This window comes from Ostrea edulis, chromosome 10 (assembly GCF_947568905.1).
Source record: "Ostrea edulis chromosome 10, xbOstEdul1.1, whole genome shotgun sequence".
NCBI lineage: Eukaryota > Metazoa > Mollusca > Bivalvia > Ostreida > Ostreidae > Ostrea > Ostrea edulis.
In genome coordinates this window covers 5,440,765-5,463,706 of record NC_079173.1, presented here as the reverse complement: position 1 = coordinate 5,463,706, position 22,942 = coordinate 5,440,765, and the positions used below count along the sequence as shown (strand labels likewise).

General features: G+C 36.4%; 1 protein-coding gene and 1 long non-coding RNA gene across 5 annotated transcripts in view; one reads left to right on the top strand and one right to left on the bottom strand.

Annotated features, from left to right (window-relative positions):
• Positions 1 to 22,942, bottom strand: part of LOC130050896 (uncharacterized) — an 80,819-nt gene that overhangs the window by 43,497 nt on the left and 14,380 nt on the right. For 3 of the 4 annotated variants that reach the window (XR_008799272.1, XR_008799271.1, XR_008799273.1), the window contains 2 exons: positions 21,140 to 21,269; positions 20,630 to 20,769 (listed from right to left, as the gene is read on the bottom strand). This is a non-coding gene — a long non-coding RNA (uncharacterized LOC130050896). Of the gene's footprint in view, positions 1 to 20,629; positions 20,770 to 21,139; positions 21,270 to 22,942 lie in introns of those variants that run through there. The other variant, XR_008799274.1, reaches the window with a different exon arrangement.
• On the top strand, positions 18,878 to 21,109 carry LOC130050893 (E3 ubiquitin-protein ligase Midline-1-like). Its single transcript, XM_056151740.1, has 2 exons — positions 18,878 to 18,985; positions 19,110 to 21,109. Exon 2 carries the CDS (start codon positions 19,140 to 19,142, stop codon positions 20,796 to 20,798), a length of 1,659 nt encoding a protein of 552 aa, XP_056007715.1. The 5' UTR covers positions 18,878 to 18,985; positions 19,110 to 19,139; the 3' UTR covers positions 20,799 to 21,109.

Below are 22,942 nucleotides of genomic sequence, written 5' to 3'. Positions count from 1 at the left end.
ATCTTATAACTTGTAGTTTCCATGGTAATTACGAATAGATGATTTAGATCCACTATTTTGTACATTGGTTTACTAGAATTAATCGTCATCAATGGCTATATAAGATAATTTAAGTTTATTCCAATTTTGGGCCTGGAGGGCATAACAGCAAGACAGCTTAAAAAGAAGGAATTTTCAAATAAGAAAGATTACAACATTAACAACAGGTTACATGGACTGCAAACTACATGTGGCATGTTGGGGAAACGAGTACATACATATATGAATTGCGAATCAGGTGTACAAGTAAATGGACAATACCAGTATTATACCAACATATGAATAATAAACTATAATGATTTTTGCAGTTTTAAAGCATCACTTCTCTTTCTGAAAGTTTTGACAAAATATTCACTCAATTTGACAATTACTGGTTTGTCTGTATACATGTTTACATGTAGTGTTGAAATATTACAAAGTGTGCCTTTAACAACTCACTGGTTATCGGTTAATTATGAGCCCATTCTATGTTATAAGTTTGGAGAAGTCGCATGCGTGTCTGCGGGACAGGTGCCTGTTACATACATGTACCACGGAAGTGATCTAATCAAGAATGACGTCGTTTATATATATCTATTTTTTGGACAAAGGTTTATATATATTATTATGACCACAAAAAATAATTCGTGGTATTTAATGTAAAATATCCGACTATAATTTTTGAATGCCATGACTAAATACTTTATCATAGGGAACATTCTATAATTGGAACATCAAAAAAACTCAATAGTGTTTGACAAGCGATATGTGATAAAGATGACACGCCATTGAGCTGAACGTACACGGACTGCACGGAAATTGGACACGGCCATAACATGTCGACCTGGAGCATTACATTGAATATCGTTAAAGAGACACTACAGCTCATTTTCCACATTTTAATAAAGTGTTTTTAAAACCATGTATTGATAAAATGATAAATTTCATATCGATGCTGACAATTTTGAACAATTGGGATGCATCAATTTACTCTCAAATGCGCTTTGAAGATCGTTCGGAATTCAAAGGTTTCTTCATGCTGACTCGGACTTTTGAATGCTTATTTACATCACGTGGTTTTGAATGACAGCAAAGGTGTTCTGAAGGAAATTATTTAAATTCCCCTTCAAGGGGTCCACACTCACCTTTCAAGTATAAGATTTTTCCTTGCTCCTTATAATAAGTAATTATAAATCATTATTTCAACAGAAACCTTCCATGTTCCCACTGACCGATGTTTTTACAACTAACACGTGTCGTGTTCAGATAAAAATAACACTTACTTTTAAACGTGGTGTCTTCGCAGCTAGTCTCAATGGCAGATTTAGGGGGCCAGGATCCCCCTCCCTTTTTACCCCACAGATTGTGAATGGAAATCCAAATTTTGCACCAGAATGGCCGATTACTTTGGCTAATCTTTGACTTTCACACCCCTCTTCGGATATCCTAGATCCGCCACTGAGTTACATGTGTTTCTCCGAGCTCTTTGTTTTCCAACGGTCAAACTGATACCAAGGTAAATTTTATTTCACGTATGAGTTTTATCTCATTCTAATTTTACCTCTTTTCTCACAGAATCTGTCAAAATTCTAGATCTATCAACTACACTTTCTCTCTCTGGACGACATGCTGCACTGTTTACTGTCTATGCGCATGCGTCTGAAGACTGAAAGGAGGAGACTCGATATTTTGTGTATAGGCCATCAAAAAGTATTAATTTTAACGTTAAAACGATAATTTTTAACTTTAGATAAGTGTTATTTTCGCAAAGTTCATACTTTCAACAATGCAACAAAAATTGAGAAAGCGCTGGGAAAATTGTCATTTCATGATTTTTGCGCAAAATGAGCTGTAGTGTCTCTTTAAATTTTGCCAAGAATTTTGTTAAATTGTTGGGTTGAGGAAAAATTAATGCAGTGGCTTAATACATTATCATGAAAAGTAGACACCTGTGAACAAACTAAAGTGACACAGTTGTTACATATATGTAGTTTGCATTGGGTAATGGGGATTGACTTCATAACAATCACTGCTCACTGTTTGCGACGTGAAAACGCAGACAATGTCGCCATTTTCCTCGGGGAAAATCGCAGTCTATTGAGTCAACTGGCAAGCAGCTATCCTTAGACGAACGCTGACAATCTCGCGTTGTATTGACATGCTGGAAAGTCGTTGAATCGCGAAAATCATTAATCTGCTGAAAAACACCGTCTTGACCGGAGGCGGCCATATATAAAAAAAAATTAAATTGTTGGGTTTAGGAAAAAAATGTTTATTTCTGTACAAGTTCTAATACAATATCATTATGAATCCCGAAACATTTAAAAGTAATCTGTAATAAACAAAGGTCACCTGGAAAGAGGGAGGGGCAACCGGAGAAGAAGTTGGTTTCACAATTGTCTGAAAATTCTTATCTCGCAAAACTCAAAAATGAAATCAAAACTTTAAATCCAAAATTTTGGGGGTAAGAGGACAGGGGTTGATACTTTATTTGAACTCCAGTTAATTTGATTACAACTATATATTTCCACTACAATTCACGATTAATATTTCAAAGAAATCTCACGAACAGGCCTAAAAAATGGCAAACTTTGCCTGTGATAATAGCGGCAAAAAGAATGATCTCGAAAACGTGTGGGGCTAATCCTAATGCTACGTCACTCAGTGCAGGTTTAATGTACATATAAAGTTGATTTGAACCAAAAAATATTTTCAAGCTATTGAATCGCACACGAAAAAGAAAACAAACTAACTCAGATTTCAACGGAAAGATTACATAAGATACGGTTTCATTGTGCATGTAGCATACATGTAATTGACATTGTCCGACGCGGGTCTAGAAAATTATCGGGGGGTGAACATGTTGATATCATGATATGTTTCTTTTTATCGTCTGCATTTGGGTTTTTATACGTTAGATATCAAATAAAAACAATGTAAAAAAGTATTTGAAATAACAAAGGAATTTACAACGTTTATTACTAAAGGGTGTGATCAAAAGTCAATGTATGACAAAAAATACTAAATTCACATAGTTTTCATTAACCTTAAAAAAACCTGATGGATGTTGAAAATAATGATAATAATCAGTGTGTGAAAATCGATTTCGGATGACGTAAACTTACAGGGGTTTTTAACCCCTCCCCCCTTCCCCTAACTATTGAAATTTAGAGTTTATCCTACTATCAATACAATGCAGTAATGATGTTCCCAGAGAAATATTAATACATACTCCGATATCTCTCTTTTTCTCTCGCACTCTCTTTTAAAAACCAAAATCAAAGGTGTGTGTGTTACAACCCTTGTACCCCCACCTCCTCGACCTTCTAGATCCGCTAATATAATGCGTTGGTTACGCATGCAATTTCCACATATCTATTTGTGTATTGGTCGTTCAAAATATTGAAAAATTGATGGTATCTGATTTTTACATAAAAACTTTCTGACATAGTACAGATTCAAGTTTGATCAAATCATGGCCCCCGAGGATAAGATGGGGCCCCAAGGGGGAATCAAAGTTTTACACACAAATATATAGGGAAAAACTTTAAAAATCTTCTCCTCAAGAACCACTAAGCCAGAAAAGCTGAGATTTACATGAAACTTCCTGACATAATGCAGATTCAAGTTTGTTCAAATCATGGGCCCCTGGGGTTGGATGGGACCACAATAGGGGATCAAAGTTTTACATACAAATATATAGGAAAAATCTTTAAAAATCTTCTTCTCAAGAACCACTGAGCCAGAAAAGCTGATTTTTACATGAAAACTTTCTGACATAGTACAGATTCAAATTTGTTCAAATCATGGCTCCCGGGGGTAGGATGGGGCCACAAGGGGGGATGAAAGTTTTACATACAAATATATTTGGAAATTTTTTAAAAATCTTCTTCTCAAGATCCACTAAGCCAGAAAAGCTGAGATTTACTTGAAAACTTCCCGACATAATGCAGATTCAAGTTTGTTCAAATCATGGGCTCCGGGGATTGGATGGGGCCACAATAGGGGATCAAAATTTTATATACAAATATATAGAAAAATCTTCTTCTCAAGAACCACTGAGCCAAAAAAGCTGATTTTTACATGAAAACTTTCTGACATAGTGCAGATTCAAGTTTGTTTAAATCATGGCCTCCGGGGGTAGGATGGGGCCACAAGGGGGATCCAAGTTTTACATACAAATATATAGTTAAAATCTTTTTCTCAATAACCACTGAGTCAGAAAAGCTGATATTTACAAGAAAACTTTCTGACATAGTGCAGATTCAAGTTTGTTCAAATCATGGCCCCCGGGGGGTAGGATGGGGCCACAAGTGGGGGGGGGGGTAAAAGTTTTACATACAAATATAGGAAAAGCTTTCAAAATCTTCTTCTCAAGAACCATTGGGCCAAAGAAGTTGACATTTACATGAAAACTTTCTGACATAGTGTAGATTCAAGTTTGCAAAGGTTAGTTTGGGCCATAATAGGGACTAAGGTTTTACATGCAAATATATATGGAAAGTCTTCAGATATGGGCCAAGGTGACTAAGGTGAGCGATGTGGGCCATGGGCCTCTTGTTTATTTTGTAATTAAAAAGTATATTAATTTGAAGAAAAAAAGTGTTGGACATCATGAATTGAATTTGAAAGTGCAAGGAACGAACAACTTATTCATTATATTTCAAATTTACAACTGCAAAATGTTTTGCTGTGATAACCAAGGAAAACAATCCGGGGATATACCCTCAGTATGGAAATTAGATCTTCCGATTAAAATATGAAGCCAAAACTGAATGGAGACAATGTAAATAAGGAATGTGTTCCATAAGTGGTATCCAACCTCGGAAGACAATATAATAATTTACACAAGTTCTAGAGCAAAGCTCTTTAAGCGATGAAAAGATTTGCAAGCTCCTATGTTGTGTTTATCTCGCCTCACTTCAAAATGTGTTTTTGTGGGGCGTGGGAGAAAATCTGTTCATTGTTTTCTGATATGATGTGTTCAAGTGAAAATATATACAATATATATCTACATATAACATTTAGGATATCCAATCCATATACATTTTTCTTTGTACAAAAAGTCTATATCTGAAGCACTATGCCTTTGGTTAAAACTAATTTTTAATGTGTTAACAATGACAGGTTAAGAGCCCCCCCCCCCCCCCCCCACACACACACACACATTTTTTTCGCTACATTTTTAAAAATATGTTAGAAGTAAAGGAACTTAAAAAATATATTTAATGTGAAGTAAATCGTAAAAGGTCATCTTTAGCCAAATGTTGAGAGTAAAGGAGTTTAAAGGTGATCTTTATAGGTTTAATTTCGCGTAAACCTACTTAAAGATAACCATTACTTCTTTAATTAAAGTAAAGTTGACGCAAAGGTAACCTTGATTTTTGGTTAACCTTTAGGAGAATTTACTTCCGAAGTAAAGTTTTATAAAGTTATTTTTTCATGCAGTGAATAGTAGTGTTGGTGTCAGGGGCGGATCCAGGAATTGCGGTTACGGGGGGCGCCCTCTTATGAGGCAGTGGGTCTGAGGGCCGCCATGAGGCCCCCAGTGGGTCCAGGGCAAAGCCCTAGTGGAGGTCCAGGAAGCTCCTGTATTTTACATATTTTATAGGGCTTGAAATATGTCTCCTATTTGGTCTTTTGTACTATTTTCTATCATTTTTTAAGGTGTCATTTTGACGCAAATTTTAAGGGTTTTTGGAAAAAATTAAGTTCTCCCAATGAAGTAATTCAAGAAATCAAAAAGTTTTGTCATTCATTTCTCCGGGAGTGGTAGAAATTATTGCTTCTTTTATCGTTTAGTACATTTTTCTAAACGAGATACCACGATTTACCTTAAATTTGAAAATTTTAGGGGGCGCTCGCCGGCTGCGCCCCCCTTAAATCCGCCACTGGGTATACCACACATAATAAAAACACAGGAACCAGTAATTTTGTTTGTAATAATAGTACTAATCTATACCATACCACCCCAAATAAAAGCTGGTGGTATGATACATGCCACTACTATCATTGCTACATGTACACTACAGACAAAATTACCGGTTTCTATGTTTTATTTTAAAAACTAGGGATGCTGTGGTACAGACCACTAAGTCATTATGACAGATAAAATTACCAATTCCTGTAGTTGTTTTTTTTTAACTAGGGATGCTGTGGTACAGACCACTAAGTCATTATGACAGATAAAATTACCAATTCCTGTAGTTTTTTTTTTTAAACTAGGGATGCTGTGGTACAGACCACTAAGTCATTATGACAGATAAAATTACCAATTCCTGTAGTTGTGTTTTTTTTTAAACTAGGGATGCTGTGGTACAGACCACTAAGTCATTATGACAGACAAAATTACCGGTTCCTGTTGAGTGTTTGCTATATATAAAGTATATCATCATTGAATCGTCTGTGTTGCAATATATAAAGTGAAATATTTGAACAGGTATTCATTATTCAACGCATCCTCAGACAGGAAAAGTACCTTGATTGAGCGACATCGCTATGCAAATAATTTAAAGTGGGGGGGGGGGGGTTGTCGTTGTGTCTATTGTACCTTTGACTACGTTCATGATTTAGAACAATATATATTATATATTTGATATTACTTGTAAACAGCTTTGCCTTATCCACGTACTATTTTAGCAACTGGTTTTTTTTATATTTTTATTTCGCCATGTTTACTTCGTTTGATAGAGGCGTAGATTATAAGTAAAATATTCACATCAAGACATCATTTTTTTTTTTTTTTTTTTTACATATAAACGAAGAACATTATTAATTAATTGAATCAATCGTAACTACTCGGCTATTTCCGTAACAGCAAATGAACCTCTTGCACCGATGCACGTCCGAGTCTTCTTACCGGTAACGGAAAAGGACGAGTGCGTGATCCGATTGTTATTGAATATTACTGTAAATTATAAATAATGCAAACTAAACAAGAGGCCCATGGGCCACAACGCTCATCTGAGTCACCTTGGTCCATATCAGAAGACTTTCCATATATATTTGCATGTAAAACCGTAATCCCTATTATGGCCCCAACATACCCCTAGAGGCCATGATTTTTGTAAACTTGAATCTACACTATGTCAGAAAGCTTTCATGTAAATGTGAACTTCTTTGGCCCAATGGTTCTGAGAAGAAGATTTTTAAAGATTTTTCCTATATATTTGTATGTAAAATTTTGATCCCCTATTGTGGCCCCCATCCAACCCCAGGGGCCCATGATTTGAACAAACTTGAATCTGCATTATGTCAGGAAGCTTTCATGTAAATCTCAGCTTTTCTGGCTTAGTGGTTCTTGAGAAGAAGATTTTTAAAGATTTTCCCTATATATTTGTGTGTAAAACTTTGATCCCCTATTGTGGCCCCATCCTACCCAAGGGGGGCCATGTTTTCAACAAACTTAACTCTGCATTATGTCAGAAAGCTTTCATGTAAATATCAGCTTTTCTGGCTCAGTGGTTCTTGAGAAGAAGATTTTTAAAGATTTTCCCTATATATTTGTATGTAAAACTTTGATCCCCTATTGTGGCCCCATCCTACCTCAGGGGGCCATTACTTTAACAAACCTGAATCTGCAATATATCAGAAATCTTTCATATAAATCTCAGATTTTCTGGCTCAGTGGTTCTTGAGAAGAAGATTTTTAAAGATTTTTCCTATATATTTGTATGTAAAACTTTGATCCCCTATTGTGGCACCATCCAACCCCCGGGGCCCATGATTTGAACAAACTTGAATCTGCATTATGTCAGGAAGCTTTCATGTAAATCTCAGCTTTTCTGGCTTAGTGCTTCTTGAGAAGAAGATTTTTAAAGTTTTTCCCTATATATTTGTGTGTAAAACTTTGACCCCCTTGGGGCCCCATCTTATCCCCCGGGGCCATAATTTGAACAAACTTGAATCTGCACTATGTCAGAAAGTTTTCATGTAAAAATCAGCTTTTCTGGCTCAATGGTTCTTGAGAAGAAGATTTTTAAAGATGTTTCCTATATATTTGTATGTAAAACTTTGATCCCCCCTTGTGGCCCCATCCTACCACCGGGGGCCATGATTTGAACAAACTTAAATCTGCAGTATGTCAGGAAGCTTTCAGGTAAATTTCAGCTCTTCTGACCCAGTGGTTCTTGAGAAGAAGATTTTTAAATGACCCCACCCTATTTTTGAATTTTTGTGATTATCTCCCCCTTGAAAGGGACATGACCCTTCATTTGAACAAACTTGAAAGCCCTTTACCTAAGGATGCTTTTGGCCATGTTTGGTTGAAATTGGCCCAGTGGTTCATGAAAAGAAGATGAAAATGTGAAAAGTTTACAGACAAACAGACGGACGCCGGACAAAATGTGATCAGAAAAGCTCACTTGAACCTTCGGTTCAGGTGAGCTAAAAACTGTTAAAGTAATGTAGATGCGTGTACATGCATGTCAGTATGCACGGTATGCAGTAAGCTATATCAATAAATTCCATTCGTCGTTTTCTTGTTGAACAGTTTTAATGTAGAGGAATAATATCTAATAAAACAAATTCGTCATTGATGTAATATATATATATATATATATATATATATATATATATATATATATATATATATACATATATATATACACCCGTACCACATTGGTATCAAACGAAGTTAAATAATAACAGGTTTCTTCACAAAAAGCTGATCGGAGAGAAATGCGATTGTCGCATATGACGTCACGACATCATGCAATCCGCTATCTTTGTTGACAGAAATTTCGAAATCAGGAAATCGATTTGAGTCGATTGAAATGTTAAATCAAACATGAAATTATGCTTTAAAAACTGGGAGATATTTTTTTTTATACATATATTGTGATAAAATTTACTTCAGTTTCTAAATGATTTACGAACGTGCGACATGTCCTTTAAGTACGAAGCAGATGTGGACGACTCTGTGGTGTCTTTTATTTCGAGTGCACTTGGATATATCGAATCAACGTTTAAGTGAAAGTGATTATTATCAATAGATAAAACGTCGTCGATATATCTAAATGTCGAGTTGAAGGCCACAGCAAGATATTTTTTTCCTCATGTTGAAGGTTTTGAATAAATCCAGCCTCATAAGACCATAAAGCGGGTCAGCAAACAAAGGAGCACAATTTTTTTTTAGGGGGGGGGGTCCCGTTTTCTTTAGTGTTTCGATCGGTAGCCACGTATACAAGTTGGAAATGTCCGAACCTATAGAAGTAAACGAACTCCTCATATCTATGCGGTATTATTGTGTGATCTCTAACTTAAAGTCTGAAAATATTTCAAAGTGTGACTTTCACAATAAAACCCTTATTATAGAACATATGCACCACAAAAAAAAAAAAAAACAAACAAACAAAAAACAAAAGCAAAAACAACAACCAAAAACAGATGAAAGGTAAAGAAAAATCTGAATCACAAATATCTAATACTTCGTTGGATCATTGCTCTAACCACTGCGCCACGAAACCATTGAATATATGACAAGTTTCTAGATAGTTGAGTAAATACGAGATTGAAGATTGGTCGTATATTTTAATCATTCTTAACATGAACATCATCTTTAATGAAAACTTTTGCAATGAGATTAAGTACAGCGATCAATACCCAAATAAAATAATTTGAACATTTTGATTAAAGGTGAAAGTTTTGATTAAAGGTGAAAGTTTTGATTAAAGGTGGCCTTTTTCAACAATTTGTGATTGGTTGGACAACACCTTTAAAAATAAAACACAGTACTATTGACGTTTTGATATTAGGTTAGTGTAATCTGAGTTCACGGGAGCATAAACTATGATTGTATAACAGATTATTGGTAAAATATTGTATTCAAAGAAGCATTTTATTGTATTCAATGAAGCATTTTATCGTATTCAAGGAAACATTTTATTGTAGACAATAGGATTGGATACGAGTTCCAAAACTTAGATAAAATTCTCCTTTGAATAAAATACACAATCACATATGTATGGCAATACGCCCTTTTAATATTTATTCGAAAAATAATATAGCTCTTTAAATTAAAGAGATATCTCTTATTTTAAAGAGATATCTCTTTAAAATGAGAGATATCTTTTAATCGTAAGAGACATCTCTCTAAAAAAGAGATATCTCTTTCACTTAGAGAGAAATCTCTTTCACTTAGAGAGCTATCTCTTTCACATAAAGAGATATCTCTTTTACTCTGAGATATATCTCTTTCACTTAGAGAGATATCTCTTTTACTCTGAGATATATCTCTTTTACTTTGAGAGATATCTCCTTTACTTAAGAGATATCTCTCTAAGAATCCCTAGATAGATATCTCTCAAAGTATAAGATATATCTCTTTAATCGTTTAAAAAGAGATATCTCTCAAAGAAAAAAAGATACTAGTATCTCTTTCCAATATTTTCATTAGTTGAATACTCCCTAAAACGGAAGCACGCCAAAGCAAACCTTACCATGATGGCTGGGGTGTTGCTAAAACGCGGAACGGAAGATGAAACGAAACGGAAAACATATTGTGCAATGATGTTATGAGGAGGTCAACATTTTGCAAAATCAAAAGGCTTATTATGAACAAGGGATGTAGAAATCACAGAGAGAACAGGAAGTCATCCTCAGAATCCACCATTTCATGATACCTCATACTAATGCATTATTATGTATTTTAACACGGTGTATTTTGTGGATGGATGTACCAACAGGCACTTACATAGTAAGTTTTAATAAAAATATCAAGCAAGCGCCTGTTGGCACAATCTTTTTTCCCGGCTTTGTCACACACCCCCCCCCCCTCGATTATGACAGTATGTTGTTTCACAAATGAAGTAAAAATAAATAAGATAAACATACTGAAAAAGACTCGAATTATAATTGAACCCCTTTCAAATTCTATTAGTTTATTCTGGCTGGTATGGTAAGAAAAGATTTTATGAGCCCATCCAATGAATAAAAGGTACACCCCCTCCCCGAAAACAACATTGTAAAAGATAAAATAATTTTTTGAACAATTTCCCCCAAACATAGCCTTTTTAAATCGAATGTGCTTGTAATCGAACTATATATGTTTAAGATAACTGAATTTGAATTTAGTTCTACACCTGGTACAATATACATTTATGTATCACATCAAATTTTAAAGCGAACGAGTCCGGTGAAGAAAACAGTTTTGCCTCATTTGGGATGAATCTATGTGAAAGTTCGTACATTTACCGATATCCTGCAGATTAGTGTTGGAACTGAAGAGATTCAGCGGGAAAGAAAGATTGAAACAAAAACAATGTTAATGTGAAGTTTACGACCAATAGTAAGAAGAATTAACAGATTTATTTCATAATACATGAAATAGCTACAAAGCTAGCACAGAATTTATGCTTGAATGGAATTAAAAGTCATCTCATTATTAATCCAAATGTTAAGCTATACAAGTATTTAGTTTATAAATTAACAGCCAGAAGTTCTCCCTATTTACGATTGGAGTGCTGTGGTTACTAAGTCTCCTGTTAGTTAAAAAATAATAAATCAAACACAAGATGTTTAACTTGTTGAGTAAATAAGATCATGCATTATCATTGTTTTATACATATCACACTCCCTGTTGTAAGTATACACATACATGGTATTATGTGTAAATACATGTACATGTGCGTTAATGACGTTTTGCCACGGGGGGGGGGGGGGTTGGGGGTGGGGGTGGGGGGGTTATAAATCACGTGTGTTCTTTTCATTATCTACCCATAGGTGTCACTGCTCACTAACATCTCTGTCAATGCCGAAATTTCAAAATTCTTGTAAAATGCCTTACATAAATTCTTATACTTACGTTTAACTAAATTCGCTTAATCAATTTATGATGCAAAATTTTAAGATGAAGTTGTTTTATCGCTTGTAAACAAATCCAAAATTGTTGATTTTAATCAAAATGACCCCCCCCCCCCCCGATTTTTACCGTTATCTTATCTACATTAATATATTCCGTTCCGGTCCGTTTTCCTTTCCGTGTTTTAGCAACACCCCTGATGACTTCAAGGTATCACACCGGTAATTGTCCAATCAATTGTAGTTCCATATATTCAAAGACATTTTTTTTTCCTTGCGCGATTTTTCTCATTTCCTCTTCTTTTCTCTTAATTTTTGTACCCCTGATTAGGAAATTTTGTGTAATTTGTAGAAATAACCAAGTGTATACAAAGGAACTATTTGCTGTTGGTAGCTGAGGCTACTTCCTGAGGTGCACTCCGGCTGTTTACACACATGTGAAAAACACGTGTATTTGAGGGTAGTCTTGTTTGCGGGTAATTTATTTTCGAAAATGCAGCGTTGGGTGTTGTTTTTTTCTGGTGTTGGCAGACGAGATAGGTAACATAGAACATGTCCGACTGCGTTATTCGGCATCAATTTTGTTTTAAAACTGATTTTTAATGATTTTTTCCCTCTATAGTAATATATAGTGAAAATAATTACCGGTGTGATACCTTGAAGGAAGTCGTGAATTTCACAATTTCCCGTTTTCCTCAGTCCTTTCCCTTTTCATCGGCTCAAAATCAGCACTGGATATCAAAACAAGAGGTTTGAAAAACAAAACGGTGTTTTAATAGGTCATTCAAGAAACATGACGCAATACACAATGCGAAATCTCAATTACATCTAAATACGTATCAACAACGTATTTTTTGCCTTATACGGCTAACAAAACGTAAATATTTGTATAAACACCCATCTACATAGCATACACCAGCGGTTTTAACACTTAACACATCCAACAGACGTATCAAAATTTCACATCGATTTTACAATACGCATATTGCACAATAACCCCCCCCCCTCCTCCTCCTGCTGCCTTGCGCAACTGTTAGTGGACTTTCCCTGACATTCATAAGCATCATACATAACTCTATGACTTCTTGATTCAATGTCCTTATTGTAAATTAACCCAATTAAGAGATTTCGTTTTTCTGCGTAGAGTTTAGAAATTTTATTTTATTTTTATGTCCCAAAGAGAAATTCAGATAATTCATGGTAAATGCCCGTCAAGGTCACTCATATGAACAAACGTACGCCTGGCTACGCGCCTGCTAGTGGTATACCAATGGTACCATTGTTAGATTTCTCACCATTTGTAACCCAAACTCGTTCAGAATACACAGGGATCCAATGGTATCAAGGACTTAAATATTTATTATTGGCAAATCGGTGATAGTCCCATTGGGGTTACTCTGAACGCACCCGATATAAAACCCGGTCAGTGGCGGATCCAGAGGGGGAATGATTAACGTAAAGTTAGTAAGATTGACACTTAACAAATCTGTTTTTATGTCGACATGATCCATGCCATTATGCAGATGATCCTTAGACAAAATTAAGAATATTTTAAGATATACTAGAGAAGACTCTTCTTTTATTCTTACTTGATCATATCAGTCGCGTTTTCTACATTTCAAAGTTCATGCGATAAATTGCTCTATCGGTGCAAGTAGATGTCATAGCATTGAAATATAAAGTGCATGTAATCAGAGAGGTAAAGCATGTTTAGGTTTATTTTTTAAAAAGGCTTGGGAATATCATAAAAATCCCCAGCTTCTTTAATATCGAACCTTGTCAAATTTGAGGATACTATTCAAAAACAATGATCGATTATAACAGCATCAAAATAAATCCAACTTTCCCTAGCAAGATTCGCAGAGATTGCATGTGATCATCTCATGGTTTCACACCAAATATTTTACAAGAGTCACGCCGTTGTGCACGGTGCACTGTATTTTGGAGGTACATGTAGGAAACCACAAGATTGGGATGATAATCCACGTAAGTTCACAATCTTAATTCGGGGTGTGACCTGCGAGATCTTTGTAACACATGTATTTTTTCAAATCATTACGCTCTCTTAGTCGCGTGCTTTAAACTCAGTGGCGCGATTCACAGAATATTCAGAGAATCCCCCTCCCTCGCCTCAATTTTTTTTTTCAAAGTTAAGGTAAATCGCGGTATCTTGTTTCGGAAAATGTACTAAACGATAAAAGAAGCAATAATTTCTTCCACTCCCGGAGAAATAAATGACGGAATCCTTGAATTACTTTATTGGGATAACCTATTTTTTTTTCCAAAAAAAAAAACCCACCTTAAAATTTGGGTCATTTTATTAATTTCACCTTATTAAAATGATAGAAAATAGTACCAATGATTTAATAGGAGAAATATTTCAAGCCCCATAAAATCTGTAAAATCCAGGAGCTTCCGGGGGCTTCGCCCTGGACCCGCTTGGGGGCCTTAAGCGACCCCCAAACCGCTCGCCGTAAATTTATGCACCCCCCATTGAAAAAGTCTGGGTACGGGCCTGCAGCAAATCGAAGTGATCTTATTCAAAGTGTGTGTGACGGTACATTTTGTCGTCCGGCGTCGCATGATTTAATTACGGATAGTTTAGAGTTTCCATAGAAATTTAAAACTTCATCTCATTAATAACAGAGCAATGACGTTAATCGGGTCAATGTACAAAGACCCCCACGTAGTGCACACAGGGGCTTGTGTGGAAACATCAGGACCCCCCCCCCCCCCCCCCCGGAAAATAACTTGGGTTCAGCTTCTCTACACTATTGTAGGTTAAAGTTTCTTCAATTCATGTCTTCAAGGGGTAGGTTGAGTCCACAAGAGGACAGCAATGTATAGGGACATACAATGTTACTCTTTAAGATAATCTCAAAATCAAAATTGTCATCATTAGTAGTATATTCATATTGTAATCGTCAACAGATGGTGCAGATTCAAGTTTGTTCAAATGATGACCCCCAGGGGTAGATTTCGACCATAATAGTGGAACAAAGTTTTACGTGAGGGTATATATTAAAAGGACAACAGGATCGCAGGACAATGGTAAATTATTATTGATATACAAACATCAGTTCAAACAATGGTGGGGGGGGGGGGTTGTCTCAACAGAATGCGCTCATGAAGTATGCTAGCATAAATCGTGACAGTTCCTGACTTAGTGTATTTTTCGAAATGAAATTAAGATAAAGTGACATCTGCAACAACATCCCAAGAACTTCAACTCCAAGTGAACGTGTCAATTTCAATCATGTCGCGGTTCTACAGGAAACGAGAAACCGGACAAGATTGAACGTTTTGTTTATAGAAATGTAACACAGACCGACAGTAATTCACAAACTCGACTCCTGTCCAAATGCAACTGGTGTCGAAGTTAATCGATATCTTAATAATTGTAACAAACGTATAAATTTGATTAAACTTCAGTTTCTAAGACACCACAGGAGGCTGAAAACTACCACATCGACTAGTAGTCTACAATTTGAATATCACGAACATTTTTTTTTTCAAATGTAAATTTTACTATCATCCTTGCCTGTTTATATTTTACTGAAGCCTATCGGTGCTGGGACATACGATAAATTATCGCCTCGTTCACACGAATGCGCAGTAAATTTTATTTCGCATCAAATTTGATGCGAAGTAAAATAATGCGCATTAGATTGATTCGAATTAAGTAACGTTCACACGGCAGTAATATTTAATGCGAAGTAAACTAATGCGTATTTTAAAAATTCTTATGCATCTCTAAATTAAAGGGTGCGCTATAGACTATATCATTGAAAATCATTTTATAGATAGTTTAATGAATTCATATTGTGTAGATACAGAATTCATTGTTGAAAACACTGTGAATCGCTAGCGCGATTTACAGAATTTGCCTCAAATCCAAAGCCGTTCATACTGATCATGAACAGCTCAAAAGTGATGTTCATTTCTTAAATATTTATATTACAAATCGCATTTTCCTCTATGAACCAACCAATTTCAGCACGCGACACAATCCGTTCATATCGACTATGAACGGATATTATGAACTAGTTTCAGCGGCGGATCCAGGAATTGTGGTTACGGGGGCGCCACTTTATGAGGCAGTGGATCCAGGGCGAAGTCCTGGTGGGGGTCCAGGGGGCGAAGCCCGGTGGGGGGTCCTGGGGGGCGAAGCCCCCCGGAAGCAGAAGCGAAATGGAGAAAAATAAGGGTAAAAATGCTCTATCCTGGATGCAATTTTTGCTTTTTATTTACTTATTTAATACTCATAAATATGAAAGGGGAAACATACTAAAATTGGTCATATTATGTAAGGAAATGCTGGTCAATAATGTGTTCTTGTCTAATGAAAGTTATTTATTAATTATATGAAGTTGGACTTTCAGTTTTGCTTTTATTTGCTTAATATCCCCTAGCAGGTACCAAGGATCATTTCTTCTTTAAATTCATTCACAGAGCCAAGATGAAAAATATGAAGTAAAACATGTATACATTTTTATTCCCAGAATGTCTGCAAAACATACCACTGATCAAGACTCAATTCGTTTAAAAAAGAAACCGAAACCGGATACGATGTTAACCGTATTTCTTTACGCATATGCAATATGTATTGAATTTATTTCGTGATATTCCTTACTGTGAAAGTAAAAGCTAGGGATTTTAGAAAATATTTGACTTTAATAGTGCTTGATGATTTAAACAGCCGACTTTAATAGTGCTTAATGGTTTTCACAGGGGGGTGCGTTTGCACCCCCCCCCCCCCCCCCCGGGCCTGTGCTGACCAATCAACAAAGAGGGGAAAAGTATCAAATGCGTTTCCAGAATTATCCACGAGTTGTACAACTCGGATTCATCTCGAATTACGAGATTTTTTCTCGTAATTACGAGATAATGGAATGTGATTTTTTAAAATTATACTAATAAGCTTTCGTATGATGTTCATATTTTGATCAAACAGTATTTTTGTGCGGCTTGGTTTCAGAGGATTGTTGTGTAAACACATAGACGGATCCAGGAAATTGTGAAAGGGGGAGGGGGTCATGATCTTTAAGCTACTCTTCACACACATTATTTACATCTTCTGCTTGTGTACAAAATAACTTAGGAGGATCTTGAGACGGTTTTTATACATGAAAATGTCTTATTAATTTGCTTGTTCCCCCAGTTCTAGTCATTGTTATCGCTATACTCAGATCCAATTTCAAAAAGGATGTTTTAAAGGGTAAAAGCCCGATCGGAATTATAAAAAAGTAGTCATGAGAACATTGTAATCAGAAAACTACATTCCCTTGATGTAAAATGGTTTACAAATACAAATTAAACTACTTTATAAAGGAAACTAATTTCTTGATGAACAGTACATACAATCAGAACAATATAATTACTTTAGCGATTTCTACAAATTTTGATCCAGTTTTTTCTCCAGTATGAATATAGTGATTATATCTAAAATTTGGTCATTTCGTTTCAATTATTTATATAATATATTTCTTGGATATATAACTTTTCTGACACATTTTATTCGTAGATTTAAAAAAAATATTGAGCAAATAGCGTTTTCAATTTTCACAATTATTTTTTCTAAAAAAAAATTAGAATGTTTATATCTGAATCTTCTCGGCATGTTTTATCAGATATTCATATCATGCACGAAATCGCAGTGACATTTGGACGCAAGAATCTCTTATTTGCAAACAAAACACCATTTTAATCATTCCGGGAAAAATCACAAAAAATTCATATAAAATAATTGAAAGCTTCCTTCACTCTTTCGATGGTGAAACCATACTTCATAAGAAGTGTATTAACGAGCCATTAAATATTTTTTTTGTGTGTAGTGAGCTACCTTAAGTGATACTTGTATCTGACGAAAATATCTACATGTAAAACTTATACGGTACCAATTTTGATGCACCAGATGCGCATTTCTACAAATAATGTCTCTTCAGTGATGCTCAACCGAAATGTTTGAAATCCGAAATAACTATGAAGTTTTAGAGCTAAATATAGCCAAAACAAGCGTGCTAAAAAGTGGAACCAAATTCGTCCATGGATAAGAGCTATGCATGAGGGAGATAATCCTTAATTTGAATTTCTAAATTTTATAACAGCAATTAAATATACATCCGTATTTTCAAGCTAGTAATGAAGTACTTAGCTACATGTAATTTATATATATATATATCAGTGTTTCGTCTTATTTACCTAGAATTAAATGATATACTGGTGTTGATCAATTTGAACGAAGCAAGTATCCACCTTTCATATCATTTAGACTCAAAGTTTCATTAAAATTGAATAACTTCAATTCGTTGATCCGCAAAAAAAGAAGGGGGGGGGGCTTTAGATCCGCCATATAAAAACAAACACATTATTATGAAATAAATCACTGGAAGGAAGTCCTTTTTTATAATCTCTATTGTAAGTCACTGACAGTACCGGGTCCAGAGGGAGGTCTGAGAGTTGGACACCTCCCCCTTCGTCAAAAGACTTTCTTAAATAACGCATTTTGAGGGTGGACTCCTCCTTCCTTTGAAAACCAAAGTTAATGTTAGCTAGACCCCAAACTTTCAAAACTTCCTGGATCCGCCCCTGCGGTAATTCAACAAAACCTAAAATATTAAGGAAATAAAACTCAAACACATAATATAGGATAAGCTCGCACGCGCGAGTACAACAGTTTATTCATACACGTGTACATAGACATCTGGAGGTTCATTATTCCACTCAACTCATTCTACAAAAGAAAAAAGTATATAAAAACACATACATGTATATGTATTTACTATTTAGTACCAGAAACGGAGGTCCGCTGCATGACACCCCCCCCCCCCAATGAATATTGCTAATCGTTTTTAACGATAAATATTATTCTATTTGCACAAAGGGGCCGAATTCAATATAAAAAGGGATATAATCAAAGAAGTTATATCTATCCATTGTTTGCAAATTCCAATTTTTTAATGAAACTTTACGTCTGACGTAAATGTTAGCAAAACTACCCAACATAAACTAGGTCAGACCAAACTTTAAAACTATATACGCTCTGTATTTACTCAAGCGATAACACGTAGATAGTGTATACAGGCTGACACGCCGCACAGGTATTTAATGCTCAGGACTAGACGGAAGGTCGAAAGAACAGAACAGGGAGGCCATGTTGGATTTTCAGGTGAGACTAGATTATTATTATAGTAATGACCGCTGTGTTTTATATCATACTATAATTCTATTTCATTAATTGTTGTAATCTGTCAAAATCTTTAAATGAAATTCCGTTTTTATTTATTTAACAGTAAACTTCTCGTGTGATCCCGACATCAGAAATGCATCCCCGGCGCAGTGCTCAGGAAGTCCTACTGTGTGACCTCTGTGAAACTGTCCCCCTACAGAGTCATTGTGAACTTTGTAATATAAACTTATGCAAGGCCTGTGTTGGGGAGCACCTCTCAGATACCTCCAAAGATCACAAAGTCGTGCCCTTTTTACGCAGAAAGGCTACCCCTAACTACCCAAAATGTCCAGACCACGCCGATAAACAATGTGAAATTTACTGTGAAAAATGCGACATTCCTGTCTGTTCTACCTGCGCCTTATTTGGAAAACACAAAGGTCACGATGTATCAAATATTCTGGAAAAACTCGGCGCTAAAACAGAAAGTTTACAAAAAGATCTAAAAGAATTAGAGACCAGAATTTATCCCCGATATGAAGAAATGGTGTCTAATGTCGAAACTGAGAAAGCCGAATTAGAAAGGAATTATGGGAAACTGACGACAGATGCCGATAAACAAGGAGAAATTCTACACCGGGAGATTACCGCCATTGTCAACCAGCGGAAATCCGCCATTGCGGAGATGAAAACTAAACATCTGGACGCGCTAAATATAAACACAGATGAAATCACACAGAAAATGGCGGAACTCAAACAGATCATGTCAGACTTGAAATCAATCCTAAAATCAAATGACGTCTCCTTAACCTCTACTTACAAATCTAGGAATTCTGAATTTAGAACATTACCGCCTAAAGTCCGAGTCACATTACCCAGTTTGTCTGCTCAGAAAATAAACAAAGATCAGCTCAATGAAATGTTCGGTTCTCTGCCGCCATTATCCATTAACACAGAACATGGCGACACAATGAAGTCAGCAGAAGCTGTATCGTCTCCTCCAGTCAAACCACTGCTTGATGAGCCGCGCCTCACCGCCACCATAGACACTGGGTATAGACACGGACTATACAGTGTTAGCTGTCTGAGTGAAGATCAAGTCTGGACATGCGGGGATAACAAAACCATGAAGCTGCTCAACCTCCAGAGTAAACTACTGACATCAATACAAACCAAGTCAGGGAACGAACCATACGACATAGCAGTGACACGGGACGGAGATCTTGTTTATACTGACTATAACACTATAAACTTAATTAAGAATAAACAGATACAGACCATGATCACACTACAGGGGTGGGTACCTCTCTATGTCTGCTGTACCGCGGGTAACGATCTCCTGGTTACCATGGTCAGTGATGATTGGAAACAATCCAAAGTCGTGCGTTACTCCGGCTCCACAGAGAAACAAAGCATTCAGTTTGATGATCAGGGTCGTCCTCTCTACTCATCTGGTCTTTCCTATAAATACCTCAGTGAGAACAAGAACCTGGATATCTGTGTGGCTGACTGTGAAGCTAGTGCAGTAGTGGTGGTCAATCAGTCAGGAAAACTCCGATTTAGATACACTGGTCATCCCTCTAATACCGAGCAATCATTTAATCCACACGGCATCACTACAGACAGCCAGAGTCACATCCTGACAGCAGACTATCACAATCACCGTATCCACATCCTAGATCAGGACGGACAGTTCCTCCGTTACATTCACTGTCATTTAGAGTTTCCATGGGGTTTATGTGTGGACATCAGAGACAACCTCTTTGTGGCTGAGTATCACACTGCTAAAGTGAAGAAAATCCAATATCTATAAACACAGTGTTAATTACACAGCTCTACAGTGTTAATTACATCTACCAACACAGTGTTGATTACATCTACCAACACAGTGTTAATTACATAACTGGGTTAATTACATCAGCTTGTTAATTACAGCCCTGTGTTAATTACAGCCCCGTGTTAATTACAGCCCTGTGTTAATTACAGCCCTGTGTACATTACAGTCCTCTGTTTGTGATGTGTAACATGTACTTGTGTTTGTGAGTTTAACAGAACATTATTTTGTTTGTGAATTAATTTGTGTTTGATTTTACAATGTATATATTAGATAAACATGATACAGAGTTCAGTCTTACATTATTACTGAGTACTTACTTAGATTTGTAGTACTGTAACAGAGAGTGACCCCAAACGTCCAGTCTTCATCACAGATCTTCAGATTCAAGGTCACAGTCTTCTGTTTACCATCAATAACATCACACCACTTATCTAAATCTCCACCGTCCTACAAAATAAACAAAGTGTAATCATATCAAACTGAATTGTCAAGGATAGTCTGTGATATATTTACATGTTTACATAAGATATGGCTGAATCAGTGTCGCAGTAGGAATCGAATCCATGGGCCTTCGTTCCCATGATATGATTTGACCAGGAATCGGACCCGAGACCCCTGTATTACTAGTCAGGTGCTATAACCACTGAACGATCCAGATTGATATCCATGATTTGACTGGACCGGGAATCAAACCCGAGACCCCTGTATTACATAAAGGGAATTCATGTTTGTTCAAATGAGTGATTGCATCTTGTTTAACATTTGAATTTAGACCTATACTCGGCACTTACGGCCATTGAGCAGTGAGGGTTCTTAGGTGTGCCACACCTACTGTGACACCGGACATCCGTTTTTAAGGTCATCTCAGAGGACCTGTGACATTCACACCTGGCCCCTGGATCATGAAACATCTTAAGCTTAAGTCAAAATCTGAATATTGCAATGAAATGATTAAGAAGACAACCATCCCAAATAAAAATTGATATTCTGTATTGCTTTATCAAATTTCTAGTGTCTGTAAATATAAAAGTCTCAGTCCAAAAGCAATGAACATCTTACAGGTGATTGGAATTCTGACTTAAGTCTGATTTTGCTACATGATCCTGGGACCTGATGTCGAGCGTTTGAGGATGGAACTGTCACTACCTGTTTTAACGTCTTAGGTCTGTCGTGGCCAGGATTCAAACCCCGGCCTTCCGCATGCGGGGTGTGCGTTCTAATCTAGCGACCAACACAGTGGTACCGTTTGTTCAAAGGAAAATCATGAAGAAACGGCAAAAATAGGGTGGGTCAATTAAAACTCCTCTCAAGAACCACTGGGCCAGAAAAAATGAGATTGATGTAAAAGTTTCCTGATATAGTATATATACAATTTTGTTAAAACCATGGCCTGCCTGGGTTTGGGTAGGACCTCATCAGCGGGTCAAAGTTTTACATGGAGATATAAAGGAAAAAATCTTCTTCACAAGAATGAGAAGGTCATAATTAATCATATCAATATGCAAGCATCCCCAGGTAGTGACGATTCAAGTTTGTTCACAATGTGGTCCTCGGGGAAGGAGCCCACCCCCCCACCCCCCTGGGGGTGTGTGAACCACAATAATGGACTTACTTTTTTAAGGGAATGTATAGGGAAATGTTTTTGAAATTCATCTAAAAACAAAAGGCCCATGGGCCACATCGCTCACTTGAGTCACCTTGGCCCATATCTGAAGACTTTCCATATATATTTGCATGTAAAACCTTAGTCCCTATTATGGCCCAAACTACCCTTTGCAAACTTGAATCTACACTATGTCAGAAAGCTTTCATGTAAATGTCAACTTCTTTGGCCCAATGGTTCTTGAGAAGAAGATTTTTAAAGCTTTTTCCTATATTTGTATGTAAAACTTTGACCCCCCCCCACTTGTGGGGCCCATCCTACCCCCCGGGGACCATGATTTGAAAAAAACTTGAATCTGCACTATGTCAGAAAGTTTTCATGTAAAAATCAGCTTTTCTGGCTCAGTGGTTCTTGAGAAGAAGATTTTTCCTATATATTTGTATGTAAAACTTTGATACCCTACTGTGGCCTCATCCAACCCCCGGGGCCCATGATTTGAACAAACTTGAATCTGCAT

What these genes read in the sequence shown, in the direction of transcription:
- LOC130050893 (XM_056151740.1), top strand. Translation starts at nt 19,140, where the DNA reads ATGCATCCCCGGCGCAGTGCTCAGGAAGTCCTACTGTGTGACCTCTGT.